The 17,558-nt window shown below is 29.4% G+C and overlaps 1 protein-coding gene across 1 annotated transcript in view; it reads left to right on the forward strand.

Annotated features, from left to right (window-relative positions):
- The window catches only part of LOC107442943 (FERM, ARHGEF and pleckstrin domain-containing protein 1), a 98,981-nt gene that overhangs the window by 25,756 nt on the left and 55,667 nt on the right, over window positions 1-17,558 (forward strand). The window contains exons 6-11 of the mRNA XM_071177028.1: window positions 985-1,072; window positions 3,785-3,940; window positions 7,087-7,247; window positions 9,480-9,554; window positions 11,659-12,888; window positions 15,900-15,952. Of these exons, the coding sequence (XP_071033129.1) occupies window positions 985-1,072; window positions 3,785-3,940; window positions 7,087-7,247; window positions 9,480-9,554; window positions 11,659-12,888; window positions 15,900-15,952 (1,763 nt within the window). The remainder of the gene's footprint in view (window positions 1-984; window positions 1,073-3,784; window positions 3,941-7,086; window positions 7,248-9,479; window positions 9,555-11,658; window positions 12,889-15,899; window positions 15,953-17,558) is intronic.

Below are 17,558 nucleotides of genomic sequence, written 5' to 3' on the forward strand. Positions count from 1 at the left end.
GGGAGGTACGAACTCATAATTTTATTTTCAGACGATATTGTTCTATTTTAAATTTTCATTCTAGATTCTAAATTTCCCCACTAGCACAGCAAATGTTTTGAGTTACAATTTACTAAATTCTGCTGATTATTTTTAAATCATAAATTTAAGTTTAATTATATCCCTACTTTATTATTGCATAAAAAAAACGCTGTATTTCAATCATTTTCATATTTCAATTAATATTTTGTATTTCTGTTTCTCTTTTTTTTTAACTTTCTCTAAGTAAAGTATAGGGATATATTTTTATTTCTCTTCTACCTTCTGTTCATTAAAATGTGTATGCAATGCATTCCTCCCCTTGTATATCAAAGTGAAAATGAAATCAACATGACGCTCCTTTATGCTTGATTGACCGCGGCTTCTCAGAAAACCACCAATTATTTCAGACTCACAGGAGAAAATAAAGAATTTGTCCCTCTCCTGCCTTCTCTCAACCTAAAGGGGTTTCCGAGGAAATATTGAAGTTTTCTCTGAAAAAACAGGGAGAAAAATTTCCCCACCTACCTTTACCTCTACTCAACTTCAAGAATGAATAAAGTTTCCACTTTTTCCCTCAATCTTTCTAGCTTAAAATAACGGGAAAACCAAGCAAATTTTTTTCTGGTTTCCCGGTTTTCTGGATACTGGATAATTGGTTCTGTACTGTAGTAGTTTCATTCATTAAAAGATTCCGTAAAATTTTGTTGTGATTCTCATTTGTTTTTATTTAATTTGGACTTTAACTGCGGTAATGCTTACCTTGGAAAATTTGTAAGCCGAAATGCAAACCATTTTAAGAAGCAATAAAATTGTTTCATGTGACATGAATGTGCTGCACAAAGTTTTGTTCATTGAATAAAACTTATTCATCTTTGTTTTCTTATGACCTTTTTTTTAAAATATTTTTTATAATTAAATAGTTGTGATATTTACAAAAATATTTACTTTGTATTCTTTTGTTAGAGGTCAAACTCCTGCTGAAGCAGATCTCAATCTTTTGGAAAGAGCCAGGCGTTGCGAGTTGTACAGAGTAAGAATGACGTTTGATAAGGTGATTGATTAATTTTTTTCTTTTCTTTTTAGGCAATACAGTTGTAACATTAAATAAAGTAGGCTTTATTTCAAACTTCTCTTTATTTCAAACAGATAAAAAGCACTAACACATTATTATTATTTTTTATCAATAAAGGACACTAACACATTATCTTCTGTCAAAGGATGTTCTGGAGAAGGCCAAGGTCCACTCTGAGCTGTGGCACAAATGATGATGATGAACATTATTACTAGATACAAATTAATATTATTAGATATGGAATATTAACACATATCTACCAACTCTACTCAGATTTCTAATGGACTACTTAGATCTGCCAGTTTTTTTCTGGTTTAATCAAATATTGTCCTGTCTTTTGTTTCAAGTTTAAAACTTTCTAATTATCTTCTATTAATGATTAATTTGAAAATCTAAAGATTTTTCCTATTTTTTAAACTTATTTTTTTTGTCTGTTAAAATAACTTTCTTTATTAAAAGTTTACTCTTATTGTAAGATTCCAACTATCTAGAAATGCTAAATTACGCTAGAAAAAAAGTGAAAATTTTGAATTTTTATGAGTTTTGTGCATTGCAGGCTCATAAGATAGGAGTGTCAGCTGACCATGGATTTAGCATTCCCTATTTTTCTTCTTCCTTCTCCCTCGATGAGTTTAACAAATAGCCGGCTCCAACGTTCCTCAAATATTACTGTGAGCCATGGTGGCTTAGGAGATAAAACGTTCGCCTTCCAGTGAGGCGAACCGAGTTCGACTCCCAGCTATGGCTGGTCGGTAAGAATTCCGCACCCGGCTCGTAATGACCGTAGTGCTGAATAAAATATCCTCAGTGGTAGACGGATCATGGGTTAGATTCCCCTTGCTGTCAGGCTCATCATGGGGAAACTTCATGGTTTTCTTCTCCATGTAAGGCAAGTATGGGTTAGTTCCATCAAAAAGTCCTCCACGAAGGAAAAATTTCTCCTAATACTTGATCCAAGAGTTCCCTTGTCTTTGGGATTGGGTTCAAAATTAAAAGGCTACAGCGTTGAACATTGATAGCCGTAAACTAAAAATTTGGTCGGCTGTTCAACGACGGTTATAAAATACAAAATCTTATGAGAGGGCTTACAGCCATGATCGATTTAAAATACATCTTACTGTGAAGAAATGCTGGTTGTTTTATCAATTGCCATGATCAAACAACTGCCAGGATGAAGCTCTGTCATTGTATTTGTCTGAGGAATAAATCTAAACTGCATCACAGCTTTTTTCATGGTGTGTAGTGTTTTTGAAAAGTGCTTAAAGTTGCTTATTTTCGACTTTCGTTTTTTAAAAGGCCTTAAAGGTACTTTTTCCATGTTTTTTTTTTTAAAAGTGCTTAATTTCCTTTTTTGAAAATGGGATTTTTTTTCTTTACCATGTATATTTTTGCTGCATATTATGCAAATTTTCACATTTCACATTGCTCTATTCATGGATTTCACAACCACAATCCATTTCAGTGTACCATTCCATAGCGTATGATGGTGCCAATCATTTTACATATTTTCTGAAATGCCTACGAGTCCGCATGTGCGTCTATTTAGCTGGGTTCGGTGAGATTCTTGCACTCTTGTGTACAACTCTATTGTCAATTTCAAGCTTCATTTTCCACCCTCTGAAATCGAACCGAAAAATCTCTCAGTCTTTTTATGGTGGCTAATATAATCAAGAAGAGAGTTCTTTCTCAGAAACTAGGAAAGTTATTTTGATCAATTATTAAATTAATTCTTTGAAAATTATTTTGTACTTTGTTAATGTATATAGTGCGTAAAAAAATTTTTTGAGTCCTTAAAAAGTACTTTAAAGGTGCTTACTTTTGTTAAAAGATTTGGCTATGCACCCTGTTTTTGAATTATAAAGGGTTGCCACAAGCAGGTAAAATTAAACTATCTGCAACTATTTTCAGGAAAAGAAGACTTTTCTATACTCCTAGTGATGTTTTTTTTTGTTGTTGCATAAATTGGGTTCTGTACACAATGATTTTCTTCTTCTTTAAAAATAAAAAAAATTTGATTGCAAATTGGAGTCATCACTTTTTAACTGCACTAAATTTGCACAGATTCCATTGTAAGTCTATTTTGTTTCTCAGTCACCTTTTCAACGGTTTTCGCTAGGAAATTCTGCTTGATTTTTAAATACCCAATTTTTAATACGATATGAGAATTTCGAATTTGAGTAATCACTTTTCACATGTAGCAAATATATATCTATATATATATTTCCTAAATGCAGATAAAAGGGAAATTTTTTTTGAAAAAGTATGTTTTTTTTAATTAAAAAGTATTTTTTTGAATGAGTTCTAGTACTTAAACATATTTAATTTTCTGCAGTTCTAATAATTTTTTTAACATAAAAATTTAGTGCTTAAACACTAACGTCTATATTAAAATTATCATATTTGCTACCAACTTGACTAAATGGATCATGGTATATGACAATTAATCATTTAATAAATTTTTAGTCATATTATTGAAAATTTTTTGTTCTTATTTAGGCAAACTATTTTTATAGTTTTTGGCAACTATTTTCATTCGTAAGGCTACTAAAAGCAACTATGTATTTTGTTCTTTATTTTTCTGGGGCAACCCTGATTAAATTTTTGAGAAAAAGGAATGTTTTGAATTTGTTTGAAGAAATTTATAGAAACTTTAAATAACAGTAATGTAATAATAATTCTTTTTTATTTCAGGACCATGAAGGTGTTCCCCTAAATTTAGCTGTTGTTCATTTAGGTGTGCTAGTTTTTCAAAACTTTACCAAAATCAATACATTTTCATGGGCTAAAATAAGAAAATTAAGTTTTAAGAGGAAAAAATTTCTTGTTAAGCTTCATCCTGAAGGTTATGTAAGTATTTTTTTTTGCTTATAATTATTACATTGATTCAAGTATTTTTTTGAACTGATATTTTTTACTTTAAATCTTTAAAAATCTGATATGAACTTTGTATTTATGATAGTAAGTATTAAATATTTAAATTTTTTTTTTTAAATTTAGATTGCTTGAGACATTTGATATTACAATCTATTGTATCTGAGATTTTTTTTAAAGTTTCTTTTATGATATATCTATTTTTAACCTCTTCTATAACTGATCTGCTACTAATTCTATAACTGATCTACTATTTGGGCAAATTTGCACAAAAACTTTATAATCATGCATAGATTTTCCATTCAATGACCAGTGGAAAAAAGCCAGTTGTCAAGAAAGGAAAACAAACAAATTGTACCCTAAGCTTTTGTTAGGATTAAATGAATAATGATGTGAAAAAAGGATTATTTTTAACTTTTTTAATTGGGGCTTCATAAAAAATAACTCCTTTCTGTTGAAAACATGTTGCAAAAGTAAATCGCCGGTGAAACACTACTTTTTAGTTTTTACAAATTATCAATTTTAAAAAAAAGAAGAAAAAATTTAATATAATAACTTAATTAGTATAATATTAGTTGAATATAATATTAGTATAAAAACTAAGCTTTTTTTAAATTTTTTCTTGTTTAAAATTAGAGAAATTCTAGCCGATTTATTTCAAAAGAATTTCATCCAAATATTTTATAAATTTCCATGAAAATTAAAATATATTTTGTTTTTCGATTTAAAAAAACTACTTTTCCAAAAATCAGAATAGATTGATTGATTTTTAAAAATATGATATGTAAAATCTAAGTCATACTTTTTTTTTCAATTGTTATTGTTACTGAAAATTAAGTTGTGGTTTAGAATCAATGGTTCATAAATTTCTTTGTTGCAAATTGCAGAATGGAAATCTATTATGCGTAAAAAAAAGTTTACATTAGACTATAATATATTCTTTTTAAAACTGTTGCGTAACAATTGCATTGGAGGGCATAATGTGAGAAAATGGTGACGCTGACATCGGTTCAAAAGTCATTTGTGACTGACAGAATGCTTGATTTGCTATGATTAAATCGCATGACACGGATTTTAATATATGGATGCAAATTTAGAATCCTGCAAAATAGCCACTTTTTGACGAGCGAAATTTCATGATAAATTTATTTAGTTTTTATGGTTATTGTTATCAATTTCCCCTTAGTTTTTAATAGCCCTATATTTTTAATACTAAATTATAACACTGAATTTTGAAATAGCTTATTTCAGTAATTAATTTTTTAAGCAGCACTTCATTAATATTTTATTCTATTTAATTACAGGTGTGACCATTACGGGTTTTAGTTTTTATGGTTATTGTTATCGATTTCACCTTAGTTTTTAAAAGCCCAGTCTTTTTTATGCTAAATTATTACAACATGCAAATTTGGCATAGTTTATTTAATTAGTTACTTTTTTAAGCAGCACTTCTTTATTATTTTATTCCATTTATAAGTAATTACTTTGTTAAGCAGCACTTTATTATTTTATTCCATTTAATTACAGGTGTGACCATTACAGGTTTTAGTTTTTATGATTATTGTTATCGATTTCCCCTTAGTTTTTAAAAACCCGCAGTATTTTTAATGCTAAATTATTACAATACGTAAATTTTGCATAGCTTATTTAAGTAATTACTTTTTTAAGCAGCACTTACTTATTATTTTATTCCATATAAGATGATTTCACCACAAATATGACTTTACCTTAACTTTTTTCAATATTTAGAGTGATCTATTTTCACATGGACTTTAAAATTGATTTTTTTAACATGTTATTATTATGGCACATGAAATCCTCTTTGTCTCTAATTTAAAATTATTTTAGCCTTTTTATTTTTCTTGTCATGAGTTTAAAAAAGTCCAGATTTTTTAGGCTATATGCTACATATAATTTTCTGCATATATTTTTGATGCATACATTAAATAAATTCATATAGCGGTACTCCATACCATCGACGAGAATGTGACTGTGATGCCACAATAGGCATTACATATTTCCTATCTTTTAAAGATTCTTTAATTTCTTAAACTTATTTTTTTAATCATTCTTAATCAAATTTTAATTAAATTAAATCAATTATTTAAATTTCAGTACATTTTATAAAAAGCGAATAAGAAATATTTTATTCTTTTTTTAACAATCAATGTAACAACTAAATTTATTTCAATACTAATGTAAGACTCATTAATTCACTATCGCGACCAAATCAAAAGCAACAACCTATTTATAAATCTTTGTTCTGTTTTACTTACCCCAAAAATGTTTAATTTACATGGTTTTGCTAATTCTCACATTCTTTTTGGCGATTCACTTTCGCCAAATTATTTTCAAATTTAACATTGATTATGGGGGGTTGGTTTTATTTTAAGCTACGTTATCTTCTGATAAATTGCCAACCATGGATCTCTTTCCTTGCTCCTAACTGTCAGTTGGGAACAATTATTTGACTTTTAATTTTGAATTATTGGCGATTGGACTGGAGGCATCAGCGTACCAGTTCCAACCACTGAATGTCTATCGTAACAGAAATTCTAGATGTTAAGAGAATGATTTTTTGATTTCTTTAAGGAACTTCTTGTCTTTATTTTATAATTTTGCTTTGTATCAATTTAAGTTTTACACAATAAATTAATTTTTGCCAAATGATTTTTCTTTGATAAATATCCCTACATCATATCCATATTAAGATGTATTTGAAACGGCCATAATACTTCAATCCTACAAAGAAACTGCATCCCACTATCCACTATGAACTGAAACTGCTACTGTAGTGACCAATGACGTCTTTTTCTTTATATTTTTCATCTTAAAAAAATTATAAAAAAACTTACATTTATTATACGAAACATACAATTATCTTGCTTTTAAGCAAATTGAAATAATTTGTAGTGTATCTACCACTACAAAAATACAATTCCAATTCCCTAGTATATAAGACGTGTTAACTCGATCCTTTGTTGGGGTACCTTTTCATAGATGAAGGTTCACATTGTCGATAAATCACTCCCCAAATTCAAATATGTGAAGCTATTCTTCACTGTTAAGGCTTAACAAAATTTAAAATAGGTATTGAGGTCAATTTTTTCATATACTTCTAGGGTTTCTATAAGGATACTGTGGAGTTTGTTTTTGATAGCCGAAATGAATGTAAAAATTTCTGGAAAAAGTGCATTGAAAATCACACATTTTTTCGCTGTTCTGATGCAAAACAAGGAATGCGTATGAAACCCAAAATTTTCAGCAGAGGATCATCCTTCAGGTATGAAATTTTCTTTGTTTCTAATAAATTGTGTTTACATGACTCATTAACTAAACAAATTTTGTGTATTACCTTATTGAATAAATGCTTACGGCATGAATCAAGCTCAAACATTGGTTGAAAAATTTTTTTGTTTCTATAACAGGGAAAACCTGGAAAATTCAGGGAATTTAAAAATCACCAAAATTAACAGCAGGGAATATTAAGTTTTTTTTTTACAAACTGAAAAATACAGGGAATTTCGTTTTTTATTTTTGTCTTTTAAAAAAATGGTGACCACTCAAAGGGCAATCTATGGAATATTTAAGGAAGATATTTTAGCTATACTAAACTATTTAGCATTATATGAGTATGTTCAGCTGTTTTTTTTTACTCTAAATTTTTCCAGCAATTAAAGCTAGTATAATTACTCCAGTATAGTTCATACAAGAGCAGAGTGATTATTTCTGTATATTACTTCTGTATGTTCTTCTATTCTGTTCTGTATGTTATTTCTGTATAGAGTATATTAGGGAAAATGCTGGGAATTTTTTTTCCAGATTTGATTGGCAACCCTGTATAAGCAAGAACCTTTATTAGTGGCTAAATCATACATTTTGTATTCAGGCACTGAGGAAGGTTCTTGTTTGTAGAATTGAAGCAATAGTATGCTCATTTCTGTACCTAAATTTGGGTTTTATTTTACATAACCTATCTTCTTTCAGACTACTTTATTGTTTATACCTATATAGTATGCTTATTTCTATTCTATATTTGGGCTCTGAATATTTAAGAATGATATTCCAACTATGCTAAACGATTTCATTTACTATGGCAAAGTATGTTCAGATGTTCCTTTTTTTCTCTAATTTTTTCCAGAAATTAAATCTAGTATAGTTAGCCCAATATAACTCACAAGAGCACAGTAATTGTATTTCCTCTTTATATATTGTGTATAATATGTACAGGGAATTTTTTTCTAGATTTGAGTGGCCACCCTGGTTTAGTTACTTTAGTTTTTTTAAAAATAAAATAAGTACAGGAAAACTGGAACTGAAAATAAAACCATGCATGTACAATCAAATCTAATTTAATGAACAAATCAATTTGTTACACAATGCAAATGTTGCATACAAATATTTTTTTTATTTCCATAAAAGGTTAATCTATCCATAGTTCTGGAAATTCTAGATAATTCTTTATTTGAGGCAATTTTATTTTTTTATTTTTTTGCTTAATTGTTTTATTTTGCCTTTTTTGTTTTATTTTACATTTTTTGCTTCATGAGTTCTATATTCGTTTCAATTATTTGGTGTTCTTCACACTATTGTATTGATATATTTTGGTTTGGCTATATTAATACAATGGACAAAAGAACTTTTTTTTGTTGATATAATCGTGTGAGCTGATGAAAAGTTTATATCTTTTCTTTATTTTATTTTCCTTTTTTTTAATTAAAAACTATTTTAATTAAAAATTTTATTTTCAAATTTGTTAATTTTTATTTAAAACATTTTTTAATAATTTTTTTCTTCTCCTTTAAAAAATCTTTATATCTTTTGCCATGTTTTCTCTATATCCTTAACATTTTATTTCATTTTACTGATCAAAGCTTGTTCATTGATTTTATGCACTTATTTAACTATGCTAATACATCTAAAAATGCCTATTTAATTATTAGGAGAAGTTTTAAATTATTAGGAGTTAAATTTTTAATTATTAGGAGAAGTTAGCCAACAAATTGAGAAGTCAAAAGATGGGAACAAAATAAAAATAGCTGACATAATTTCTTTTGTTTTTTAACACTTACATTTTTTTTTTTTGTTGCTCCAAAAAGTATTCTATCTTGCCTTTGATTGGCTTGTAGTGTATATATTGTAGTCTTGAGCACTTTCTGCTTTAGTTAGAACATTATAAGCAACATCTAGTATTTATACTAATTCTCCCAATATTTTTAATATTTCAAAAGTTTGCTTAATTGTAGAGTTAGCTGTCTTTAGCTGAGCTTATAACCTAAAATTGATATCTCAAAACTATAAACCGAAAATTATGTAGCTACTGACAAAATTTTTTTAACGTTTACCGATGTTATTGAAAGTTTAATGAAATAAGTACCAGACATGTTTATTTTAATTAATTAAAAATTAGTTTATAAAAATGAAAATGTTCAAGAAGTACAATAGAATATATTTTATTTACTGAAAATCATAATAGTAAAGTATTAAAAAAATGTCTAATATGCTTGTTTTTTAGGTATAGTGGACGGACACAAAAACAAGTATCTGAATTTGTGAGACAGAATAATTTCCAAAAAACACAATTTCAAAGGTAAGTAGAATTTATCATATTAAAAGCAATCAATAGGTTGTATATTTTTGATCTGTCGGGTTATTATTTAGCTGATTTGTATGAAATTATAAAAGGTTAGAAGTAACAGTAACCAGTTACGTAGGCATAAGCANAAAAAATAAACTAGAACAAAAAAATCCTTAAAATATTTGATAGCTCGGTTAAAGCGGAAACTCGGATAACCGGGGCTCGGATTATCGGGACTCTACTGTATTTGTAACAGAAGTCAATTTTTTTTTTTTTAATCAGACTATTCCCTAAACTGCAGAACCAGCAATTGATGCTGAAAGATGGTATTATGGTTCGGATTTTTGATTTTCAGCCTCATGTTTTGCTTAAATTCAATTTTTTATGTTTTTTTTTACCAAAAAAATCTAAGAAGGAAAAGTAAATGGACTAGTGAAAATGTGTATGAACTAGTAATATCTTTTAGTCACTGGTCTGCTGTCCACTGATTTAATTTCCTAATTTCTACACCTATTTGTAGTTTTTTTCATAGTTCTCATTTACAGTTGAACCTCATTAGCGCAAAACTGCTTAACATGAAATATGGTTTTACACACATGAAACACATGTTTGGTCCCGTGAGTCAGCAATAATTTATTGTTGTATTTTGCATGTTTAACATGAAAGGAAACTGGATACATCATAGATAATAAATAATTAGGTATGGTAGTATAGTATGTTATAAAATAATACCTGACCTAGTTATATTATTAGTGTAATGAATGATGAATAAATCCCAATAATTTATTTTGATCAATGCTATTTCCTATTTTCTTCCTTTGTTGAAAGTAGCAGATAGACAAATTAGATAGTTAAAATAGTTTATTATAGTAATTATAACTTTAAAGCTTATTTTAATTTGTTTAGTTCATAATAAAATTTTTTGCATACATTAATGTAGTACATAACATATGTTAATAGCTCAAAATAAATTGTATTCATGATGTACCGGATTAAACAAAATTCAATTAATCTGAAGTGATTATGATAGTTCCGCTGATTTCACAGTAATGAGGTTTGTGTATAATAACAGAGGTGTATAATGACTTGCTCTCATTCTTCAGATTAACATTGAAATTTAAAAAAAAAAATGCTTTTATTGCAGCCTTATTGTATGGTCATTGATGTTATTTATATAAATAATAAATGTGTTATAAATTGAAGTTGGCTGCTTTGATATCGCTAAACAAAACTGAAAATTGTAAGTTTTGTTGCTTCATCACTCCTAGTACAATCCCCTTGGCAGAACCATGGCGACCTTGTCGCAGAACTTTAAAGAGTTCTTGCTGAAAGATTTTTCTTTTGAAAAGTAAAAAATATATACTTTTCTTTTTAAGAGAAATTTACACATAATATTTTAATCGCGCATTTAGATAATGACTTTTTGACTCCCTCAATTTACACCAGTATCGTAAATCGATATGATGTTTTGATTGTATATTTGACAGTTATTGATATTGATTTTCACGTGGTTTTTAAACATCCCGATATATTTAAAATAATATGGAAAATTCGAATCTCACATTTGAGTATTTATTTTTTAAGGCAATAATTCTATCAAATTTTTGTATTTTACTATTGATTTCTCCATAGTTATTAAATCCAATATTTTTTTATATGATATTATTTATTACAACAATCTAATCTATCTTTGTTTTGGTAATTACTACTGCGCATTTCATGATATTTAATAATTTTTTTCAATTGTGTTTTTGTAATTTTTAATTATTTAAGAAATGCAAAGAAGTAAATAATATGTGCTTCCCCCACAAAATGTGAGAATATCACCGATAATATTAGAATAAAAAATGATTGTTTGTTCAATTAAGAAAATTATAGCTTTTTTTGTAAACACAGTGTATTTGTAATTTTAAATTAGTAACATATATGTTAGTTAGTATTAAAAATATCTTGCAGAAAGAAATTAGTGCTAGAGAGTTTAGTCTCAGATAGTTCAAAAAAATTCTGCCACTGGGAGTATAATTTAGTTTAACAATAATTAGTTTCCCCTTCCGCTGAATGAAAACATGTTATTTGTTTAAGTATCTTCATTATTATGATTTTTATTTCCTCACAGATCTACTAGTTGTAGGACACCTACTTCACCAACAAAAAGTATAAGTTCATCCATAGTTCCTCAGCCTTTATTGCCGGTAACAAGTTCGTCTTGTGGTTCAATGTCAGATGTACCAAAGGATGTTCTGCTTCCTCCCAAATCCACTTCCGAGCCGACCACACCCCACACGGCCCCCGATTTCGGAAAAATCTCCAACGGCTCTGCCAACGTTTCAGGTGTAGTATCTCCAGAATCTGATCTTGCAGGCTTCCAGAGTCCAGAATTTTGCATGCAGGATACCGATGATAACATTTCTCATGACTCTTATCACGTTCTTGATACTAACCAAGCTGCTGCTGCTACTAACACTGATAACCCCTCTACTAACAAAGAAATTGAGACAGTCTCTGATTTTAAAGAGGACGATGGTAAGTCCAAGAGTACCACTAATATTTTGAAACATTCCAGAAAAGAATCTCTACCCCAAAAAGACGAAGAAGAGACCAAGAAGAAATCACACAGGCATCGCATTAGGGTATATTCCAATCACGTTGACGTTGGACAGACCAGCCCCATTTTGTACGCACGAGCCAATCGCCACCAGCTCAACGCCGAGAGCGAGTGCAAGGCCTACCCTCGTACAGTCGATTTCGTTCTAGTCAATCAGCTGCCCGCTATCGGCAGTTTTTCTTATCGAGATGACTCGGTGGAGTTAAAATCACCTAGCCGGCTTAAGTTAGAGCTTTTTCACCACAAATGGAGATCACAGGAAGAGGAGGTCAGAGAAAACAAACTCACCGATCGCAGGGCTCGTTCGAAGTCTCAACCTTTGCCTCTAGGTGTAGATTTATTAACCGATTTCTTATCCCTTGAAACGGAAAGAAGCTCCAGCTGCCATGACTCAAGAAAAGAGACTGCTATAAAAGTAATCTCAGATAGTGTTGGTTCTTGTAAAAATGACAGTGCGTCTGGAAAACGTGCCCAATTTTCAGCTCCAAAAAAGAAAACTATCGAATCTGTTTACGTCACCGATACAATCAGGAGAAGACTCTCCCCAGAATCTGTTAGGAAATCCAAAGCATATCAGCACATGGTATACCTCGGAATTTTAAACGAGGGGGAGTTTGTCGATCGAACTTCTCACTACGGTTATAATACTTATAAATTTTCTCAGATCGGTCGCCCTCCCGAACTCCTAGCTTCGTGCAGTGCTCAATCCGATTCACCCATAGAATTGCCACATCATGAAAAGTAATAAATAATAATGTAGAGAAATATATATATATCAATCTGCTGTGAATAACATCAAATAATTTATTAGACATGCTGTTGATAACATAATTTCTGTCCATCTTTCTGTTTTTAAATTTTATGAAAGAAAACAATTTCATTTTTTTTAATTGAAAGTGAAAGTGTTTTTTATCACAAAATTTGATTAATTCATAGTCTGAATTTAATTTGAATTTTACTTGATATTTATAAGAAACTAAGTAGGAAAATACATGTTTTTTGTAATTCTATAGGTGTTACTCATCTGCATTTCTCATTTATAGACATATTATACAGGGTAATTCAAAATGATTGTAGTGATTACAAACGGAAATATCTATTTAATGAAATGGAATTTGTTGATAAAATTTGCACAGAATGTAGAAGGAACTTCAAAAATTCGTAAACATGCATTACAGATTTTCTATGTGACTGCCCTCGGTCACATGGACAACATCTAGGCGGTAGTCCATTTCACGCCATACATTCTGAAACATTAGGGCAGTTACCGACTCAAGCAATACAAATGCGTTCTGCAATTGTTTTGGGTAGAGCCACGATAGCTCAAGGGGTAGAGCGTCCGCTTTCCAACGAGGGGAACCAGGTCGAATCCAGCTATGGCTGGTTGATACGAATCCACATCCGACTTGCACCTACCACAGTGCTTGACAGATCATGGGTTAAAGTCCCTTCGCCTTCAGGCTAACCTTGGGAGGTTCTCGTGGTCTCCCTCTCCATGTAATGCAAATGCGGGTTAGTTCCATCAAAAAGTTCTCCATGAAAGTAAATTTCTCCCAATACTTGATCCAGGGTTTTCATGTCTTCTGTCTGGATTAGCTCAAAATTACAAGGCTACAGAGTTGAACATTAGTAGTCGTAAACCCCAAATTGGGTCGTCTGTTCAACGATGTTTATAAAATAAAAATATAAAATGAAATTGTTTAGGGCATGGGAAGTACAGACACCCTGTTCCCTGCTTATGTTGTTCCCATTTGGAGGTTTTTGATAGTAACGCTGACTAAATCTCTGCACTGCAATAGCATAATGACAATCGTTAAATTCTAATGAGCAGAATGCTTTCTGCACGGGTCTTGCCATTTTTATTAATGAACTCACGCATTCGCAGGATTCTGCTTCATTGCACCTTACGCAAAGAAATTTTGACCTTCCATCTACATTCTATGTTAAAATTATCGATACATTATTCTTCATTCAATAGTTGCAGCTGTTTGTAATCGCTATATTCCTTTTGAATTACAGTGCATTTTGCTTTTCTCATGTTCTGGAGGTTGATTTTTAGAGCTGTCGTCTGTGCCTAGTCCTATGGGTTCATTTTTAGCTCTGTTGATGCATTTCAAAAGAAGCTTAGTAACACATCTTCATATGTGTAATTTAAAATTTTTCATCTAATTTTGTAATCCATATTATTAATCAACAAAGTATCTTGATTTTAAGTGGAAATGGTTATGAAATTGACCCTTCAAGACTGAAAGTTCCCAGTTGTGATTCCCATTTTTAATATCTTCATTAGAAGTTACCCAAATATTTGCCTGCATCGTTTTAAAACGAATCACATCAAATCATTATTTATTTTCTTCTTATTATATTTACTTAGTAGTATCTTTTATTTTGCGAATATCAGAGACTAAATAAGACAACTCGATTTCTGCTGCTATTTATATGTATTTTTTTTTACGGCAAGTAGGGAAAAAAATGGGCCGATGTTAAAAAACGATATTAATAGATAAAAGTACGGGCAAAGGGAAAAATACATAAATTTACTCATTTAAGTTCTGAAACTCATTTTTTTAATTGATATATTACTATTAATTTTTTCCGTGTTTGGCAAGAGAAAATTATCCATTCCCTCTGGCTTTTAATACTACTGCGTACAGTCGTTACTTTTTATAAATTTGTTGAAATAAGCTATGTTAATTCTCTTCCTATAGGAGTTTGTTTAGGTTCTTATGAGAGGTGCCTATTTTGTGAAAATTGAGACATAATTTGTGAAAATTAAAAACTATATTAAAAAATCAAAAATTTATATATATTTTTCGCCATATATTCAAAAATAATTTTGCTATTGTAAAATTTTGGGCTTAAAATTGTATCTAAATTTAAAAATCATTGTCCATTGTTAAATTTCAACTTGAATTTTAAAAAAAAAAGTCATGAATTTACCAGTATTTGCACTAAAAGTTATTTTCATTATCAGAACATTTCCCTCGGGGTTATATAGAATAAAGTTTCACAGAGAAAAAAGTGTTTCATAAAAAAAATAAAGGTCTGTTAGAATAAATTTAGAACAATGTTCGAATCTCCACTTCCTGTAAAGTTTACATAGGGAGCGCCTCATTTAATTTAAAGAATAAAAAAACCTCAACAAAAAAAGCTTCCTATAATATGGCGTAAGCGACCACTTAGGCTACCATACTGCACTATCTGACCAAGCACGTGTTACCTATTCATGTATGCATAATTAACCAGGGATTTATCGTTTCGTACAGGGATACAAAAACAAAATTTTAAGAGGCGGGGAGAGAACCTTAGAACTTGCTTTTTTAAAAGCATTTTGTGAAACTGCCATTTTTTCTGAAGTTGAATTTGTGAAGGTACCGCTAAACGGTAGTAAATTTGTCATGGACAGTCCCCTGATAAGTGTAGTTAAATGTTTCTAGAATTATTTGCTTTTAGAAAAATCTTTCTTTTCAAAATAAGTATAGCAAAATAGATCCCTGATGGCAGGCACAGTGATTCATGCTCTGAGCTGTTGTGAAGGAACATGATTCTATCCATTAGTGGCCCGTCCAGCGTCAGAATTATGTGAACCAGCTTGTCTGGGAAGTAATGGTACTAGTTACGCACTGCTTACCGCAATTTTAAAATTATCATCATGTTGTTGGATTTAATATTGTGGACTTTCATTAACCCAGGGCTGAATGCTGCGAGTTGCAGAAGTTCACTTAATAACAAAAATAAAACACACATTCTAGGTTATGGTTGTTGCACTCACTGTTGCCCAAGAAATCAGGATCGCCAGAGAAAAGTTAGAAAATTTTATCAATCTGGAAAAATTGAGGAATTGTCAGGGAATTTAATTAAAATACCCCAAAAGTCAGGAAAACGGATTAATTTAAGCTTGAGGCACGTAAAAGCCAAATATTTTGTCTAAAAAAAATTTGATCTTGTAATAGTTTATCTTAAAAAAAATTTTTTTTCAACTCTTATAAATGAGTATAAGTATTTTGTAATATATATACATGCAGCATAACTGCAAAATTAATAAAATTTATGCTGTTAGTTACAAAAATTTGGTAATTTGATAAAATCAAATTGAAAAAAAGTAGAGAATATTTTTTCTTTTTTCTGAATGCTTGAAGCCATCCTGGAAACGTTTCTTTAATTTATATGTTGTAAGAGCTACCTTAATTTTTTTAAGTATGCCTCAATGTTTCATAATATTTAAAAATAACTATAACTTCCAGCAATTTGTTTGAACCTATATTATTTCAAGGAATTACGTTGTAAAAATATATAAAAAAATTTTATGGCAGATTTTTAAATAAGAAATGACTTTTGATTAAATATGATGATGGTTAAAGCTTTACTAGTATTTTATATGTGTTATGCGTAAAAAGATGTAAGAGGGATTTTAACGTTGAAAAAAATGAGATGTTAGCACTGACTTGTCTTATGTTCTAGATCAGTGGTCCTCAACTGTTGGTTTATTGAATTATCACCAATAATAAATAAATAAATAAATATTTTTTCTCTAAAATTTGTATTTATATATTTTTTTTAATTTGCAGTCAATTTTTTTTTAAATATATTATTAAATCTGTAATCCTCAACAGTTGTTTTTTTATTTATTATTGATGATAGTTCAATAAACCAAGATATTTTTTCTAACTTATTTTTTTTAAAGTTTTTTTTAATTTTTTTAAAAGTTTTTTTTAAAATTGGCAATATTATTTTCTCTCTCAGAATTTAACATCAAAGATAGGGCAAAATTTTGACAAAAAGTAAAAGAATAAACAAAAGATCTACATTAATCACCCAACTTCCGAAGTACCAATTCCTTTTATCCAATCAAATTATTTTTGAAAAAAAATTTTTTTTCTTTGTTATATCTTAAAAGAACTGAATTATTTAACTGTTTATAAAAAAAAGTTTCAACTAGCTGGATTTTTAAGAATATCTTTTATATTTATTAACGCTTCATTACTTTAATGTTTCTAGTTAACCATTAGTTATTTTTTTTCCAATAATTAATTTCTTTTCAAACAATATATTCTATCTTTTATTGGGTAATTATAAACATAATGTTGAAACTAATATTTTTTTTTAAAAAATAAATTATTCTTGCATTTGACTACAAGTAGAATGTGAAAATTTTCATAAAGAAATAAAATAAGAATTTTGAATGGCACCACAGAATAGAATAGAGTAAATCTCCACATGAAGGTTGAATAGTCTATGTCTTTTTTTTATTTTTAATTATTACTATTTACTTCTGAAGCCGAAAACGTGAACGGATGGAATTTTCTTTTAAGCTAAAAGTATTTAAAACTAAAACTTCTCAATTTCTTTGTATCGACAACTAACTTGCTCACAAATTTCATAAACTTCAGAGTGAAAACGTATAAAGTGTC

Source organism: Parasteatoda tepidariorum, chromosome 2 (assembly GCF_043381705.1).
Source record: "Parasteatoda tepidariorum isolate YZ-2023 chromosome 2, CAS_Ptep_4.0, whole genome shotgun sequence".
NCBI classification, from domain to species: domain Eukaryota; kingdom Metazoa; phylum Arthropoda; class Arachnida; order Araneae; family Theridiidae; genus Parasteatoda; species Parasteatoda tepidariorum.